Source organism: Miniopterus natalensis, chromosome 6 (genome assembly GCF_054644295.1).
Source record: "Miniopterus natalensis isolate mMinNat1 chromosome 6, mMinNat1.hap1, whole genome shotgun sequence".
NCBI lineage: Eukaryota > Metazoa > Chordata > Mammalia > Chiroptera > Miniopteridae > Miniopterus > Miniopterus natalensis.
Window position 1 is genome coordinate 86,273,411 of NC_142086.1, and position 16,726 is coordinate 86,290,136.

Consider the following 16,726-nt stretch of genomic DNA (forward strand, 5'->3'; position numbering starts at 1 on the left):
GCCCCAGTTGCTCATCTCTCCTTCCTTTGCCAGCTCCTGAATTTCTCCTCGGGGAACACATTAGAGTGATAGGTTAGGTTCTCCGTGCTCGGTGGCCCTGTGTCTGAGAACCTCTCATTGTCTGCACATATTTACAGGTAAAAGCTAAGACGGATGGGCTTGGTAGCTAATGTGGACTCTCTCTGCAACTAGTTTAGTGGGAATCTTTGGGAGAGAGTAAGGAATGGAATTGGGGGGGATCAGCAGACATGTTTGTCCTGGGGATGGTGCAAAGGACAGGGGGCAGGAGGGCACAGCTAAGAACTAGCTCACAGGGGGTGGCTGCACTTTTGAGCCAGGTGGGTGGCAATGGACCCTCCAGTCTGCAGGCAAAGGCTGAGGGTCACTGTGTGGAATTCCTGAGATTTTTAATGAGTTCCCCATAACTGCTCCAGTCCTGTCCACCCACATTTCCAGCCTCTCTCCTCGTGGGATTTTCCAGGTGTCTCCAAGGGTCAAGGGGAAGGCCAGAGAAGCTCACGGCATGGGGCCTGGCATGCTTGGGCACTAAACTGCTGCCTGGGACCCTCTCCCACCTTCTTTATGTTGGCACCCTGAAGGGTACTGCAGCTCAGTCCTCTGATGCCTGCTGAGGGCCTGGCCAGACCAGATATCAGGCTGCCCGTGGGGACAGTTGGAGGTCAAGGGCCACGCTGGCTGCTTTATATATAGGGAGGGCCCTTGCTTTCCCATAATCTGACCCGGACCAGGTCGACCCACGACGGGCTGCTGCACCCTGAGCTCGGGCGGGGCTCTGTGCCTTGGGCTTGAATGGCGCATGATTTCTGGGGCCCGCACTGTTTCTCTCTCCAGCAGGGGATGAAACTGGCCCAGCCAGGGGTTCTGAAACCCCACTGAGCACAGGAATGTCGCAGAGGGGCTGTGACCATGCAGTTTCCAACTGTCCCCACTGCGGCAGCCTGGCTTGCTTTTTCTCCGGCTGTCTCTTCCTTAATTTTTCTCTGTCACTCCCCCCTCCTTCGTTCTTTTGCTTTTCCCTCCTCCAACAAACTCAGATATCCACACAAAGCACATTTCCATCTCCAAACGGCCCCTGTCAAAACAGATGCTTCTGCGGGCACTCACCCGGCTCTGCTCTCCTCCAGATTCTAGCAGGAAGGCGAAGCCATGAGCCCTTTCAGACGTGACCAAAAGAAACTCAGCACTTCACCGAAGATGCCCGGGCAGCCGAGTGAATGGGTCTGCGGCCAGCGGCCCACTGCTGGTTTTGCCACTGCCTGCACTGACGTTACTATTAACTCATCACGATGATGTAGAGAGAACTGTGAACTCCGGAGGATTCCTGGGTATGGGGAAGAGGCTCCCACTTTCTCCCCGGTGCGAACCTCACCGATGACTCCCAGCCTTTAGGACAAGCAACAGGAGCCACAGAGAGGACGGAAGAGTGAGGTCACAGCCGGACAAGGGGACACTGGAACCAAGCCCTGGAACGGGGTACTAAAGAAAGATGACATGCACATCAGTACCCCCAAATCCTAGATACACACAGCCACATATGATCCCCATTAAAATGCCTGGAAAGAAAATTGCTATTTCCCACATCCAGCCAGCGCCATGGTCCTGAGTAGGGATTAAGAACACCGAGACATTTGTAAAAATAGAGCCACCGAGGGGCCAGTCATCAGGCGCTGTCCCTTCTGCCCGCACCGTTTTCTGACGAGACAGCTCTGCTGTCCACTATAAATGCAGCCGCTAGCTCTTTAATGCACCCACCGGTCTACCCGCAGGCCTGAACTAGCCCTTTTCAGACCAAAAGCTAACGCGCACACCAGATGGAGCCAGGAGTTTCATGAAGGACAAACCTTAATTAGACTTGAGTTTTAAAAATTTCCCCTGTGGTTTTTAATTATTAGAGAGAGCAAATGTCTCTGATGTTGAACTTGTCCATCACGTAGGCCTATGTCAATGTCCTTAATGCTTCCGTGTGCTTTTGATAAGGTTACGTTCTTCTGGGAGCTGTCGGGATGGCCTTTCAGACCCCTCAGGCCTGGACACTGAGGAGTATAAACAATCCCTTTTGTAAAACTCACTTCCTCCACAACCTTGATTTTGAAATGTGAATATATGAATGTAATAACCCTGGAATAACTATGCAGATTTATGGGGAATAGCAGTTTAGGCTGTATCAGGGGACCCAACTAGGTTTTGCTTTGTGTGGCTGGGGATTTGTTAAAGTTGGGATATAGTTTGGGGGAAATGTGGTTTCTAGTTAAAGTCATCTAAAAATCAATACAGCTGAGGCTCTCTCACATAAGGGTCCCTCGAAGAGCTAGAACCTGATGCTAAAACTGAGAAGACAGGAATGAAAATCAGACCGTGAGTAGAAGCCGCTGGGAATTGCATGAGGAGGGAAGTTCCACCCCAGCCTCCCCAGCACATGAAGATGGGCTTGTTTGTTTTTTAAAACACCGGACATAATTCGGCTGTTGGAGGTAGAAAGATTTTTCTACTCCTTGTTTCAGCAGAAATCGATGGGCTTAGCTTGTGTAATTGTCCTCCCTGCGTTTAGCAGCTAAAATAAAATAACCCTCATTGCTTGAATTACTAAAGGCATTTCTGCGGCCCTGGTGTCCATGGCCAAGCAAGTATTAATCCCATAATCCGCCGCCTAGAGCTGCTGGGGGAGCCGGGAAGCTGCAGCGGGACTCGCTGGGCCCCGAGTTTGGATGGTGCCAAGCAGCTTGCTAGGTGGCCTGAGGGCGTCCTGGAGGCGGTGAGCGCGCGACTCCCAGCAGCATCGTATCTGCATTACTGAGGAGCTCCAGGCGAGAAGCCAGGGTTAAAGCCAGCTGCGGATGCCACCCCCTCTCCCCCAGCAGAAACAGCGGGCACAAGGGGACAACCGAGGCTGCAGCAGCAGCAAGAGCAGCCAAGCCCCCCCCCCCCCCCCCATAGCCCGGGTTCCCAGGATTTCCACGGAGAAGTCTCCGAAGCTCTCTCGGCCGCGCCCGCCTCCCCCAGACCTTGGTACTCCCAGCCCCCACTCAGGCCACTTCAAAGGCACGCAGAAGCCCAAGTGGGCATGCGGAAGGGAACGGGCAGGAGTGGGGCCGGGGTGGGCATCCGCGCACGGGAATGCCCCGGGGAGCAGCCAGGCTCGGGCGCGCCGGAGGCGGCAGGAACGCACTTGGCGAGGGGAGGCGCAGACGCGCTGCCTGCGCGATGCTCAGGGCGCCCGGGCGACCCCCTGCTCCCGCCTCTGGCCCCGGAGTCACCCCAGGCAGCCCCGCCCCTGCGGGGCCAGAGCCCCCCGGCGCGGCGCCCTCGCGCGCGGGGCCGGGGTTCGGCTCAGTCCCTCGCTTTCCCTTTAAGGGTTCCCGAAACTTTCCCCCCTGGTATCGGAGGAGCCTCGTCACATCCGTTGGCCGCGGCCGCGGGAGCGCGTTCCGAGGAAGTTCAGGACACGAGTTTCCCGGGGGAAAGGGGCGCGGCCGGCGCGGCCGGGGCGGGCAGGGCGCGCAGGGCGGGCCCCGCGGACGCCGCGCGGCGCTCGGACCTCGGCCGCGGGGGAGGGGCCGGCCTTGCGGGGCGGCCGCCGCCCGCCAGAGGGGGCAGCGGCGACCAACTTGCTCAACTTGGCCGCGCGGGCGGAGGCGGCTCGGGCTCCGGCGCCTCCTCCCGAGCCTCCTCCCGAGCCTCCCCCCGTCCGCCGCCGCCCTCGGCCCCGTGCGCGCCCAGCCCTTCCCCGCAGCCCCGCGCAGCGCCGAGTCCCCGGGTCGCCGAGTCGCCGGACAGGACAGGACGGGCCGGGCCGGGCGCGTTCCCCGGGCCCCGCCGCCGGCATGGGCGCGCTGGCCCGGGCGCTGCTGCTGCCGCTGCTGGCCCACTGGCTCCTGCGCGCAGCCCCGGCGCTGGCCACGGCGCCCTTCACACTGCCCCTTCGGGTGGCCGGAGCCACTAGCCGCGGGGCTGCGCGCACCCCCGGGCCCGGGCCCCCCGCCGAGCCCCGCGCCGATGGCCTGGCCTTCGCCCTCGAGCCCGCCGGGGGCGCGGTCAACTTCTTGGCCATGGTGGACAACCTGGAGGGGGACTCTGGCCGCGGCTACTACTTGGAGGTGCTGATTGGGACCCCCCCGCAGAAGGTAGGTGGCCCGCCCACCAGGACCCGCGCCCCGCCGCCCCTGCCGTTCCCCGGCTGCAGCCGCGGGCTTTCAGGGGGGCTCGTGTTAGCCCCCAGCCGAGCCTCCAGGCGGCTTATCTTGGCAGCAAAGCAGAGTGGGGTGCGGGGTGGAGGGGACGCAGAGCGCGAGCCGGGCCGGAGCGGGGCGCGCGCACCGGGGTCGTGGAGCGGTGGCCGCGCAGCCCGGGGCGCAGCCCAGGAGGGTGTGCACGTGTTTTTTGAACTTGTTCAGTCTCCATTCCTTGTGGCTGGGCAGCGAGGGGGAGACCTGTAACTTCCATCTCCGGGGATTTCCGTCTGGCGGCTACACCCAGTTCCAGCCGGGAGACGGTGCCACGGCCTTGGGCGCGAAGCTGTCGTTCCGAGGGAATCGCTTGGTGTATTTACACCCCCACCCCTTCCCGCGCTGTCCCGGTGCTGAGCAGGCTGGTGGCCGGCGCCCAGCGGCGCAGGCCCCTTGGAAAGGGACCGACCCCGCGCGCCGCGGAAAGCTGCCTGGTCGCGGGTGGGGTGCCCGCCCAGGGAGCCGCGTTCCTCTCGGAGGCGGCACTTCTGCGCCCTCCTGGCGCGTTCAGCCGCCCAGCCCCGCTGCACCGGGCGAGTGTCTGCACACGGGTGTGAAAAGTGTTAAATGCAGTAAAACTGCTGGGAAAACACTAGCTGATCTAGGCTTTCGGGGACCAAGTGGTCTCTCAGTGACAAAATCAAACAGCCTCCGTTTTCTCATTCTCAGAATGATTTTCATTTATTAGCACTTTTTGTAGCAAGAAATAAATGTCCCCAGGCTCAGGAATCTTAAGAAAAACAAAACCCCAGGAATCGATTTGGCCTCCCTCCTCCCTAACCCAAGTGGGATTTGAAGTCAGGTTTGTTTTTTTTTTATCAGGAGGCACACTGTCTGACAGTACTTTATTTTTACTTCTAACATTGTCATTTGGGTTTTAATTCAGCTATGATTCCCCCATAAATAGAACAGACTCATGACTTTGGTGTAATTCTAATTAAATTATTCAAGACTCTCTTAAGAGGAAAAGCATGCCATGCTAATTCTTTAAAAACACACACACACACCCTACTGAATAACTTCTATACTTGTTCTATACTTGTTTAATTTGTTCTTTAAAAAAACCTTCCAAAATGCATTCTGCTCAAAACTTTGATTCTAAATGCCTTTCATCTGAGTGTTGTCCCTGCCGTCTCCAGGGTGGCTGGTGGCTGTGGCTGGAGGGAAGGCAGCTGAGGGAGTGGGAGGGAATCAGCTGGGGAGGCTTAAGTTGACCGCAAGATGTTGATGCTGGTAAGAACCACCACGTGCAAACATGTGCTGGTGGTGAGAGCCGTGTGCATTTCCCTCTCACAAGATCTCACATGATATTGAGGATGGACCTCTTTTTTTCTTCTTTTTTTTAATGTTTTTACTGATTTTTTTTTTTTTTTTGGAGAAAGAGGAAGGGAGAGGGAGAGAGAGAGATAGAAACATCAACCTGAGAGAGTCATTGATCAGCTGCCTCCTGTAGACCACCTACTGGGGATCCAACCCCAAACCCTGAAACCCCGGCATGTGCCCTGACTGGGAATCAAACTGTGACCTCTTGGTTCCTGGGGCACTGCTCAACCACTGAGCCACACCAGCCAGGCTTAGATGGACCTCTTTTGTGTCCTAAAGGTAACCTTTGGGAACAGGCTCTAGATGACTCTCCAGTTGGAAAAGGTGTGCCTTGGTGAAACACTCGTGTTTATTTTTGAGTGGGTGGGAATTCTCTCCACTAAAGTCAAGCAGATTTTGGGGGCTGTGATAAATGGGTCCTGGTACCCATCTCCCTCCAGAGAAGAGGGGAAGGCGAAAAGCCCCAAGAAGAACCAAAACGTATTGCTCGTGGGCTCTCAAAAACAAACAAAAATCTTTCATAAATAATAGCTATCTTTATTAATTAACCCAATGACCTTCACTTTACAATGAGAAAATTCAAGTTACAGGAATGTACTGAGTATCTAATGCTTATTACGCCTTTTTCTTGGCTAAGGAAGTAGTTCAATCAAGGTTATTTCTCAGTTAAACATTAGCATGTTTCCAGGGAAGGCTGTTTTTAACCATCTAGATTTAACTTTTACATTTGTCAGGAAATGAAATATTCTATGCCTCCCTCCTGGCCTGTTTTAGTAATAAGCTGCTTTATAGCAAAATCTCTGTGTGTGATTTTCCCAAGTGCCTTCTGCGAACTCTTAGGTGGTAGTGACAAGTGCATTAGGATTCATTGTTTCCCAGTCTCCCCTGAAATGTCTGACCCCCAGCAGGGTGTCTGCAGCAGGTTAGCTGGGCAGCCAGTCGTGGGTGACTTCTGAACTCAGACTGAGTTTTCCTGCTCCCTTCACGACCAAGAGTCATGCATTTATATTCTCCGCAGATTCCCTGAAGCTTCAAACTTGCTTAGGTGGAGAGAAAAGTGGAATTGTAAATTCAAGCGGTAAATAACCAGGAGTTTTTTGAGAAGGAGTAGTCATAATGTGTGAAGGGCTCCCCTCCAGCAGGCACTATGCCCTGTTGTGTGTGTGTGCTGTCCCCGGGGAGCCTCACAACCACCTATGGTTCTCACCTCCATCTAGGGGATGGGAAGTCTGGAGCTTGGAGAGGTTGAATGACTGGCCCAGGGCAACAGGACAAGTCAGGATAAGAAAGCAGAAGAACCAGAAATTGAACCCAGGAGCCGGATTCTAGAACCCAAGTTCTGAACCACCAAGCACATACCTGCTCCCTCGCCTTACCGCCTCCTGTCTTCTTTTCTTTGCATTTTGGCCTCAAACTACCCTTTCCAGCCAGAGATCCTTGAACCTTACACCCCAAGGTGTTAGGGACTTACCGTGTAACCAAGCCTGGACTTTCCCACACCTGCCAGCCCCCCATCCCTTCCCCTTCCTTCCCCTTCCTTCTGGGCATAATGAATACTTCAGTACAGGTATGCATGGGAGAGAAAGTGAGAGAGAAGATTCAGCAGGAACCAGAGCTCCACCAACTCCACGCCCCACCACGGGAAAACCAACTGTTGGATATGTGCTGGTTGCCCAAATGCTTTAATCAAGAACTGGGGCCTCTTTTTCTGCCTGACACTCTTTAAGGCATCACAGGCATTGACCAGAAGCCGGGTGAGAGCAGGACCACGTTGGCATGGAGATGAGAGGAGCGCTGGGTGTTTGAGACCATTATGTGACTTCTAACAGCAGAGAACCAGCATCTGCTTGAACCTTGCAGTTTGGTCTTATTAATAATAATAATGGTGTCCTAAAGTGATTATAATTGCAGCAATTTCCATGGTTAAAAAAAAAAAAAGGACTTTCATGCTAACACGGTAAATCCAACTGAAGGTGCTAAAGGCCTGCTGCTATGTGCCTTGTAATGGCTTTAGAAAGGCTTTAGGGGTTTCTGTTGAAAGAGTTCCTGTCATCTCCACTAATATGGGTAAAACAGACAGCAGAATGATTTTCATAGTTCAACGTGTGAATATAAAAAAAACCCAGAAATTATTTTGGGGACTGGCATTTTAATCATGGTGCATTAGCTTGATTACCACTTAGTACACAGTTTTTGGGGAAGGATTTGGACTGAAAATAAGAACCAAGCCTTTGCAATGTAGGCATTTTATCTTTTTCAGAGGAAGCCATCCAGTGTCCCCAAATTACATTAAGCTCGCCGCCAGCAAGGCTGCAAGCCTTTTTTTGACAAGAAAGTCAAAGCAAGGCAGGGGGCCAGCAAGAAGAGATTTGATAGAACAAACCGAGATGGTAAACAATTAAGGAAAGAAGAACACTGGGGTGTTCTTCTTGATGAGAAAGTCAAAGCTAGAGTGTCCCCAGCGTCTTTGAGTGAAAGGTGGCAGCTTCTGAGCTGGAAAGAACATCAACGGCACTATTAGGAAAGACTGCAAAAGGCCGACCCAAGACGTCCGCTCAAATCAGCTCGGAGGGACAGCGTCCGAGAAACCATCCACAACCATAACATTAACAGCCAACCTTTATTTCAGGCGTGTTGCGTGTTGGGCACCATGCTAAGCATTCTAGAAGCACAGGTCACCTCGTTTAATCCTCTCAACAGCCCCTGAAGTATGTACAATTATGTGACTTAATTTTCAACCCCGGAAACCATGACTCAGAGAGGCCAAGTAATTTGTCGGAGGCCACGCAGAGCTGGGTGAGCACTTCGGTCTGCCCAGGTCCACAGTCCGAGCACCACACCACTGCTCCTGCTGTGCACGTGGACTTTGTAAGTGACCACCGTCATTAGCTGTGAGTGACGTAGGTACAGCGGGAAGCATCCTGGACTGATCGCAGGGGCCTGGACGCTGCGGGCAGGTCACCGACCTCCCTGTGTTCTCCCTCCTCATCAGTTAATAATCTTGGAGTTTTTCTTTTCCTGGGGCTGCTGCAATAAATGACCACAAACAAGGTGACTTAATAGAAATGTAATCTCTCACAGTTCCGGACGTCAGAAGTTTAAAATCAGGATACAGACAGGGCCCCGCTCCCTCAGAGGGCTCCAGGGAAGGACGCTTCCAGCTCCTGACACTGCCTGTCGCGCCTGGCTTTCCTTGGCTCTTAGCTGTATCGCTCCGATCTCTGCCTCTGTCCTCACATGACATTCTCCCCGCTGTGTGTGTGTCTCAGTCACTGCTCTGGGGCCCACCCTGATCCAATCTGACCTTGTCTTAGCTTGATGACATCTATAAAGACGGTACCAGGGTTTAGGACTTCAACCTGCTTTTTGGGGGGGGAACACAATGTGACACACAATTTTGTTCTATGTTTATTGTTCCATGGATTTTTTCTTTCATCTAGCCCATCTTAAAATATATATATATATATTATTGATTTTTAGAGACAGAGGAATGGAGAGGACGAGAGAGAGAGAGAAACATCGATGTGAGAGGGGAACATCTCTCTCAGCTGCCTCCTGCATGCCCCCTACCAGGAATCAAGCCTGAAACCCGGGCACACGCTCTGACCGGGAATCGAACCACAGCCTCTTGGTACACGGGGGGATGCCCAACCGAGCCACACCCGCCGGGGCTCTAACCCATCTTTTAATTGACAATAACTTTGACCTGGAATTCACATATAATTTTCATCGAAGGTAGCAGCATTGCATTCACATGTAGGCTGTGGCAAGATCATGCCTTAGGGGGGACAGTTGGGGGGCAGAACAAGGGGGAAATTCAGATTCTTTTCTGTATTTCTCTGCTGGCTTCCTCACCAGGATAATTGCCTACAATTTTAAAGAGTTTCTTATCCTGTTGCACTAATTCTGTAACTGCTCGAATTATCACGTGACGTGGGAAAAGCCCACTCTGCTCGAGCAAGTTCAGGTCACTGGCGTCGCCCCGTTTGACCCAGATGCATTGGATGTGAAATACACGCTTCTGCTCACCTCCGTCTTCCCGCCGTGCCCAGCGCTCTCTTGACTCCCGTCCGGTTTCCTTTGCTGTCAGAAGCGGGGCTTAACCTCCTCTGGGCTTCCTGTTTCCTCCTGGAATGATTCCTGACCGCTGCTAACTAAAACCAAAAGGGACAGGTTAAGGCTGGCTGTGGCCTTGGCGGTCCCTCCCCCTTGGCAGGGCCCAGCTGTGCTGGACCTCAGGAGGGGAACCAGAGGCGGGCTTTCCCTTCTGCGAGGTGTCCGGCCGCACGCCGTGGGCTTTGCTTTCTATCTGGACACTGAATGGGGCAGGTCGAGCCCTTGGCCCTGGACTCAGCGTCCACCTGGGCTGAGGGTGGGGCTGGTGGCTGCTGACTCCGGCCCCAGCCCCTTGCAGAGTGCAGCAGGAGTGGCGCTGGCTCCCATGTGGCAGTGAGCACGGCAACACTTGTCCCTTCCACCCAAGAGCTCCTTTTACAGCTGACAGTGGGCCTCCTGCGCACACGAGGCTCCAGTGCCATCTGTCTCCGATTCCTCCTCACATCTCTGTGTTCTGCTCGTCCAGCTGGACTCAGTGTTGACACTGGGACTCATTGTCCGCCAGTGACAACAGACATCACCTGGAAAACAGCATGCGGGTGAGGCAGGTGGCTGGCCCACCGTGGCTCCTGTGTCTGCGTGGGGTGCGAGTGGGGGTGTGGGTCCGCATTCTGGGCCGGCTTCCCGGGCTGCGGAGAATTTATGCGCGCTATGCAGCTGGACCGCCTGTCACTTGGCTTGCTTTCGTCCCTTCCTGGCCCAGGTGGACTGTTTGATTTTGTGCCGATTGCAACTCAATAAAAAAAGGTTGCTGTTTTGCTCTTGGAATTGTCAAAGAGGGAGGAACACTCTTACGGTGCTGAAATAGCCACGTTGAGGAGACGAAACTAGCGTGTTTGTGTTAACACTTAGCATCCAGCCCGGACCCCGGGGCGGTGTGTGCAGATTTTTACCATAGGGCACAGTGCATACCTGCACCAGGCTCTGCCGTCGCAGGAAGGTGGGGAGGGTGTCTGGAGAGGGAGCCGCGGGCCCGGGGCCAGCCCCATCGGTCCAGCGAGCGGTAGGGGCAGTGGGAACCTGCTTCCCCTTCACACTGGACTTGAAGTGGCAGAGGGAGAATTCACACCTGGCCTCCTGAGGGACAGCCTCGCGCTCCCTCCAGCCCCTCCCAAGCCCACAGGTAAGTGGCCTCTTGGCAGCGGGCAGGGATCCACTTCAGTTTGCCAGCTGTGCAAACCCCCTGCCCGAAGCCAGAGAAAACAGCCCACAAGGCGGCCCCCTCAGAAGGTGGGGCCCTGGGGAGACAGGCTGGAAAGTATAGAATCAGAACCTTTTCCTGGTCGCAGGGCGCGAGGGATAACCTGGCCGCACCCTCGGGCAGGGCGAGGGCTGGTTGCTGGAACGGAAGCTGCTGCCTGGCGAAGGTGGACGAGGCGGACGCCTCAGCCAGGCACCCAGGGCCCTTCCCACCCTTCAGCTGCTCCCAGGAAGTTCCTCAGCTTTTTCCAATCGGACAAGCTATGGGGAGCAGGCAGGACTGTGTGGTTTGCGCTCTCGTTTGGGGGTTAGGCATTGTGGGTGCTGATCCCAGGTCTGCTGCTGCCAGATGCTGGGTGTGGAGCATAAGTTCAATGTCTCGGAGCCTCAGCTTCCTCTCTGTAAATGAGGGGAGTTGACCAGGGGACCTGAGATTCCTTCTAAAGGCTCTAACACTCCACCACGATAATCCATTTAATTTGTGAGAGCTTTTAGTGTCTCTAACTTTCACCAGCTGTGTGCAGGTCAGCCCTCGGGGCTCCGCTCAGGGCAGAACCTGGTTCAGTGCAGGGAGAGGGAAGGTGGACCAGCCCACTACAGTGGCAAAGCCTCATAGAGCTGGTTAGAAATACAGATTCCTGGGACCCTGTCCAGATGTCCTGGGTGAGGCCTGTGGACTTGGCCTGAGAATCTGGTGTCCTCAAGCAGCCCACCGGGCCCCGGCCTTGGACACTATTTGGAGGCTACGACAGAGGCCAGATTCCCCTCTGCTCCTGGCTTTCTGTGCAAAACGGGTATGTTTTCTGGCCTCCTAAGCGCAGTGGTTTGGTTAAATGTCTCCTCTGCCCAGTTGGAAAACCTCTACCTCATGCGGATCGTGTTCCCGAAGCTTCCGCGAGTTGGCAGGTGGAACCTGGGGCGAGTTTTCTTCCGGGAAAGGGCTCTGAAGCCGGGCTGCTCAGTCTCTGTGCTGACGGCATCCTCTCAAATTTCTAGTCTCACGGAGCAATAATTTGTAATTCAATAAACATGCCTTACTAGGGAAACAAAATGGAAAAAAGATGTGCAATAGTTAAGAAGTGCCCCTTCTTAAATATTAGGTTCAGCAGACACCCCCTTTCCCCATTGCAGCGATCTCACTTTCTGGACTTCCTTTCCTCTCTGGTACCTTGCTGTGGGTTAGGTTCCCTTGTTGCGGACGTGTAAGTGTGCGCATCAGTTCCATTAGCAGAGCGCTCAGGGTTCTATAAGGTATATGAGGGGCAGGACAAGGGAGAAGTTGTTACAAATGGTCCCAGTAACAAATTTGTTGGGTCTCCACCCTTCGGTGGGTCAGTGGTTATTTTTGCTGGAGCAAGCAGGAAATGTGATAGTGATGGGTTCTGGGCTCCCCAGCCCTATCGAGAGGGGCTGGGACGAGAGCTTTACCCCAGGGGTGCAAATGGTCTAATTCAGTGGTTCTCAACCCAGGAAAGTGTGCCCTTCAGGGGACGTGGCACACTCTGGAGACAATTTTAGTGATTGTAACTTGGGTGATACTACTGGCATCTAGTGGATGGAAGCCAGGGATGCTGCTCAGCGTCCTACAGTGCACAGGACATCTGGTGTGTGCGCTCACACACAAACACACAAATGTTGAAGGAGTTAGACAGCCATGAGCAGAGCAAGGACCATGGGCCAGGTACAGAAACTCATCAGGGCAGAAAGCTTGGGTGTCTAGCAATGGGCAAAACTGAGCAAACAAGGGCCTGGCCCCCAGGCTGGCCTTTCCTCCCCTAGTATATCACTGGTCATGTAATTTGGACCCCCTGACCTTTCCTCCCTGGAGATAATATCTAGGCCTCAGTTGTATTTCAACTCCAGACCCAGAAAAGCAGCAAAACCAGACAGGTGACTCCATGGCTGCCTCAGGACCAGCTGCTTTGACTAATGACCCCTGCCCTGGTGCTGACCAATCAGTGGAGACCAGGACCCTGAAAGAGCGCACCTGGAAAGCTCACGAATATTCTATGGAGACCCTTCCCTGAGGCCTCCCCTAACATTCCCACCTGCCAGAGAGATAAATACCCTCAAACAAAGGACCCAGTTCCCACTCTCCCTTAGGGGAGCACAGCCGGGCCATTCTCTTTCCTCTAAAGGGCTCCATGAGACTTGCAACCAGGGGAACAATGGGCAGTGGCAGCTCGTTCTGGGCTGACCCCCTGAACCGGTCTCCAAGGCCCCCTTTTCTTTGACTTCCCAGGGAGCCAGAGCAGCCCAGCCCAGGCTCTCCTATAGCTTCTTCTGTGCGCCTCCTTTATGTCACTGTCCTAAGTATGTTTTTGCTGCTGCCAATAAATTTTTGCTTGCTTTTCCCCTCTTTGTCTCTTGATTGAAATCTTTTCCTTCAAGGAGACAAGAACCAAGGTCTTGTCATCTCACTGGCAACACAACTACCTGCCCCCAAATGTCAACAGCACCAAGGGTGAAAAGTCCTAGTAACTCAGCACACCAACTGGGCTGGCCTGGGAGCAGCTGCCCAGGGCAGGGAGGGGAAGCTGTCTATCCGAAGCATTTGCCGTGCGCACAGTGGGAGTGGCGGCGCCTGGCCACCTGTTCATCCCCACCCCTCTCTCTCTAGTCCAGCCCTGTCCTAACATCACAGTCTTCTTGCCAGATACAGCAAGGCCCATCGGAGAGTTAAAAATCCCTTCTGACTGGAGCGATTGGGGATTAAAGAGAAGGAAGGATTTTGAACCAGACTCAAAGAATGAGCATGCTTTCATTCCTTCAGCGTATTTATTAAGCACCGACGGTATGCCAGGCCCTGCTCTAAGCCCTGGGAGGCAGCCGTCAACTAGACACAGACGTTCCTTGCTTTTATAGGACCTCCGTGCTTGCGGGGAAGGCAGACTGTGAGAAGGTACAGAATTTTAGATAAGGGCTATGAAGACAATACAACCTGGCGATGAGTATGGAGTTAAAAAAAAAAAAAAAAAAAAAAGACTGCTTTAGAAAGGTCCACCAAAGAAGACCTTTCTGGGGAGGTGCAGTTTGGGCTATGAGAGCAGAAGAGAGGCTAACATTTGAGGAATAAAAAAATGAATACTCGCCCTGGTTGGCACGGATCAGCGGTTGAGCATCAACCTAGAACCTGGGAGATCGCAGTTCGATTCCCGGTCAGGCACGATCCCCAGGAGGGGGCATGTGGGAGGCAGCCGATCAATGAGTCTCATCATTGATGCTTCTATCTCTCTCTCCCTCTCCCTTTCTTTCTTGAAATCAATTAAAAATATATAATTTTTAAAAATGACTATTTGCCCTGGCCAGCGTGGCTCAGTTGGTTAGGCATCATCTCATGCACCAAAAAGGGGCTGGTTTGATTCCCAGTCAGGGCACATGCCCCGTAGGGGACATGCAGGAAGTAGCTGATCAATATTTCTCTCTCATCAGTGAGTCTCCCTCTCCCTTCTTCTCTCTCTAAAAAAATCAATTAAAATATTTAAAAAGAAAAAAAAATGAATACCTTCTACCACTGAATGTATTTGCGAATGTCATTTCAGCCCAGGAACCACAAAACAGTTTTAAAACTCCTTCAAAACCCTCCCTAAAGTGATCTGGAATCAAGCTCCCGGAGCCTCTGAGCCAGGCTGGGCCAGGCATCTCTTTGCTGTGTGTACTTTGAACTGTTTTCTAAAGGAGGAGATTGGATGCGTAGGCGCTGAGCAAGACAGAATGTTTGGACGACACTCCAACCAACTGAGCCACTCCGCTGGGCACAGGCCTACTGCCTGTGACTGCTCCCCGCCTCACTGGCAAAGCTGAGTAGCGAGACAGATGCCATATCCCTGAAGCCTAACTTATTCACTGCCTGGCTCTCTACAGAAGATGTTTGCCGACCCCTGGGCTAGACTGTCAGGTGCCAGAGATGAGGAGGGAGCATGAGTGGCCGACTGGCCAGCAGCAGCAGTCTTGCCCACATCAGGAAGCTGCAGGCGGGGGTCCTCCCTGGTGGGAATAGGGGAGATGGAGATGGTGGCTCTGAGGAGCCCACTGCAAACCCCACAAAAGGAAGGTTGAGCATGTAGACATCAGCCATACCCAGAACGTAACAACCATGAATGATCCAGTAAGAATGATCCTCCCCCTACTGCTCCTTCCATCCTGGAGAAATCAGAGACATGGTCATGAGCAAGGTGGGGACAGAGAAACGAGTCCCCCCCCCCCCCAACTCTCCCTCTTCCCTTCAGTGGGTCTCTGAACCCAAGACAAGCCCATGATATTGGATGCCAGATAGCAGTGTTGGTGTTACATAGGATTGGACTTAAATACCTAAAAATAAATGTATCACCACAAAGCTATTGGAAAGATACCAGCTTTGCCCGAGATTTCATTCAAGGGTGGAGAAGAAACATGCACAGAGCTCGTTTGAAGGCAGGTCTATTAAAATGCTAGGTCATCATGCAGACCCTGCAGAGGGAGGTTTGGAAATGTCTGGCCAGTTTCCATATGCATTTATCCTTTGACTCAGAAATCCACTTCCAGGAGTTTGCACAAAAGTTGGGTTGAGGAAAAATGTGAAAAGCAATTCACAAGCCTATTCGCTGTAACAGTACTTGCAGTGCTATAGCAAATGAGTGTAGCCACCCGAGGGTTCATCTAAAAGGGACTGGCTGATGGAACGTGGGCCATACACCATGGAGCCGATGCAGTCGGAATGAATGAGGAGCTAGGTGGAGGAGAGAGTGGATTAATGTCTCTGTTCACCTGGAAAGCACCTTGCTCGGGAGACGGTCCAGAACAAAGGTCTCCAAGGTGGGGTGATTGTGCAGCTCAGTGAGCATGACCTCTGTTCCCTCATCTGCTCCTTTGCTCCTGGCCTGTTGCATCTATTTCCAGACTTCAGGACTTGATTGATCTGGCATGTTTTAAAAAGCAAGACCTCTGCAGATGAGTTGCATGCTTTTACTACCCAGAAAGCCACCGTCCCCGAGTGGCTGACTCTCATGGTGATCACAGTGGGCTGGCAGAGGCATGCGACTTAGTAGATATTGAAAAAAATAATAAACACAATTAAAATGTGTCCCTTTGAGTTGATATTTTCACACCGAGTTAGAAACTGCTTTTCAAAGGAAAATCCAGCTATGGAGAGAGTCTTTGGAATATATGTGTAAATGTTTCCATCATTTTTTGATTTTCTACTACCAGGGATGATAGAAGTTGGCTGCCTACAAAAACGCTTTGAACTTTTTTTTTAAATTAAATTTTTTTTTTTTTTTTTTAATTTTAGAGAGAGAGGAAGGGAGAGTGTTAGAGAGGTAGAAACACTGATGAAAGAGAGTCATTGATCGGCTGCCTCCTGCACCCCCCCTACTGGGGATCAAGCCCACAATCCCGGCATGTGCCCTGACCGGGAATCAAATCCTTACATCTTGGTTCATGGATCGATGCTCAACCACGATCCAAAAAACACTTTGAACTTTGAACCTGCAAACAGAATGTATGATCTGTGTAAAAATCTTCCAAACAGTTTCAGTTCTTTAAGAAAAAACAAACTAGAGATAAGTAGTACCTCCTGGTTGGTTTGGTAGAGCTATTGATGGACATTAGGGAAAACGAGGATTTTACCACTCACTATCCCCATTTTACAGGCGAGGAAACTGAGGCACAGGCAGCTACATTGCTGAGGCAACACAACTCATGAGGGCAGAGCAGGGTTTGAAAATGGGTGGGCTGGTCCCCGACTGTGCTCTGCATCACTGTGCCCCACTGCCTGCTGGCACATAAGCTATAGGTGTGCACTCATATAGGGTTGAGTACTGAGAAACATTTTTCCTGATGACATAGTTTATCCAGAAATTTTC

At 52.8% G+C, this 16,726-nt stretch overlaps 1 protein-coding gene across 1 annotated transcript in view; it reads left to right on the forward strand.

Moving 5' to 3' along the window:
* The first annotated feature begins 3,842 nt into the window (after positions 1-3,842).
* BACE2 (beta-secretase 2) overlaps positions 3,843-16,726 on the forward strand; it is a 56,491-nt gene continuing 43,607 nt past the window's right edge. The window contains exon 1 of the mRNA XM_087818429.1: positions 3,843-4,142. Coding sequence (XP_087674555.1) covers positions 3,843-4,142 — 300 coding nt within the window. The remainder of the gene's footprint in view (positions 4,143-16,726) is intronic.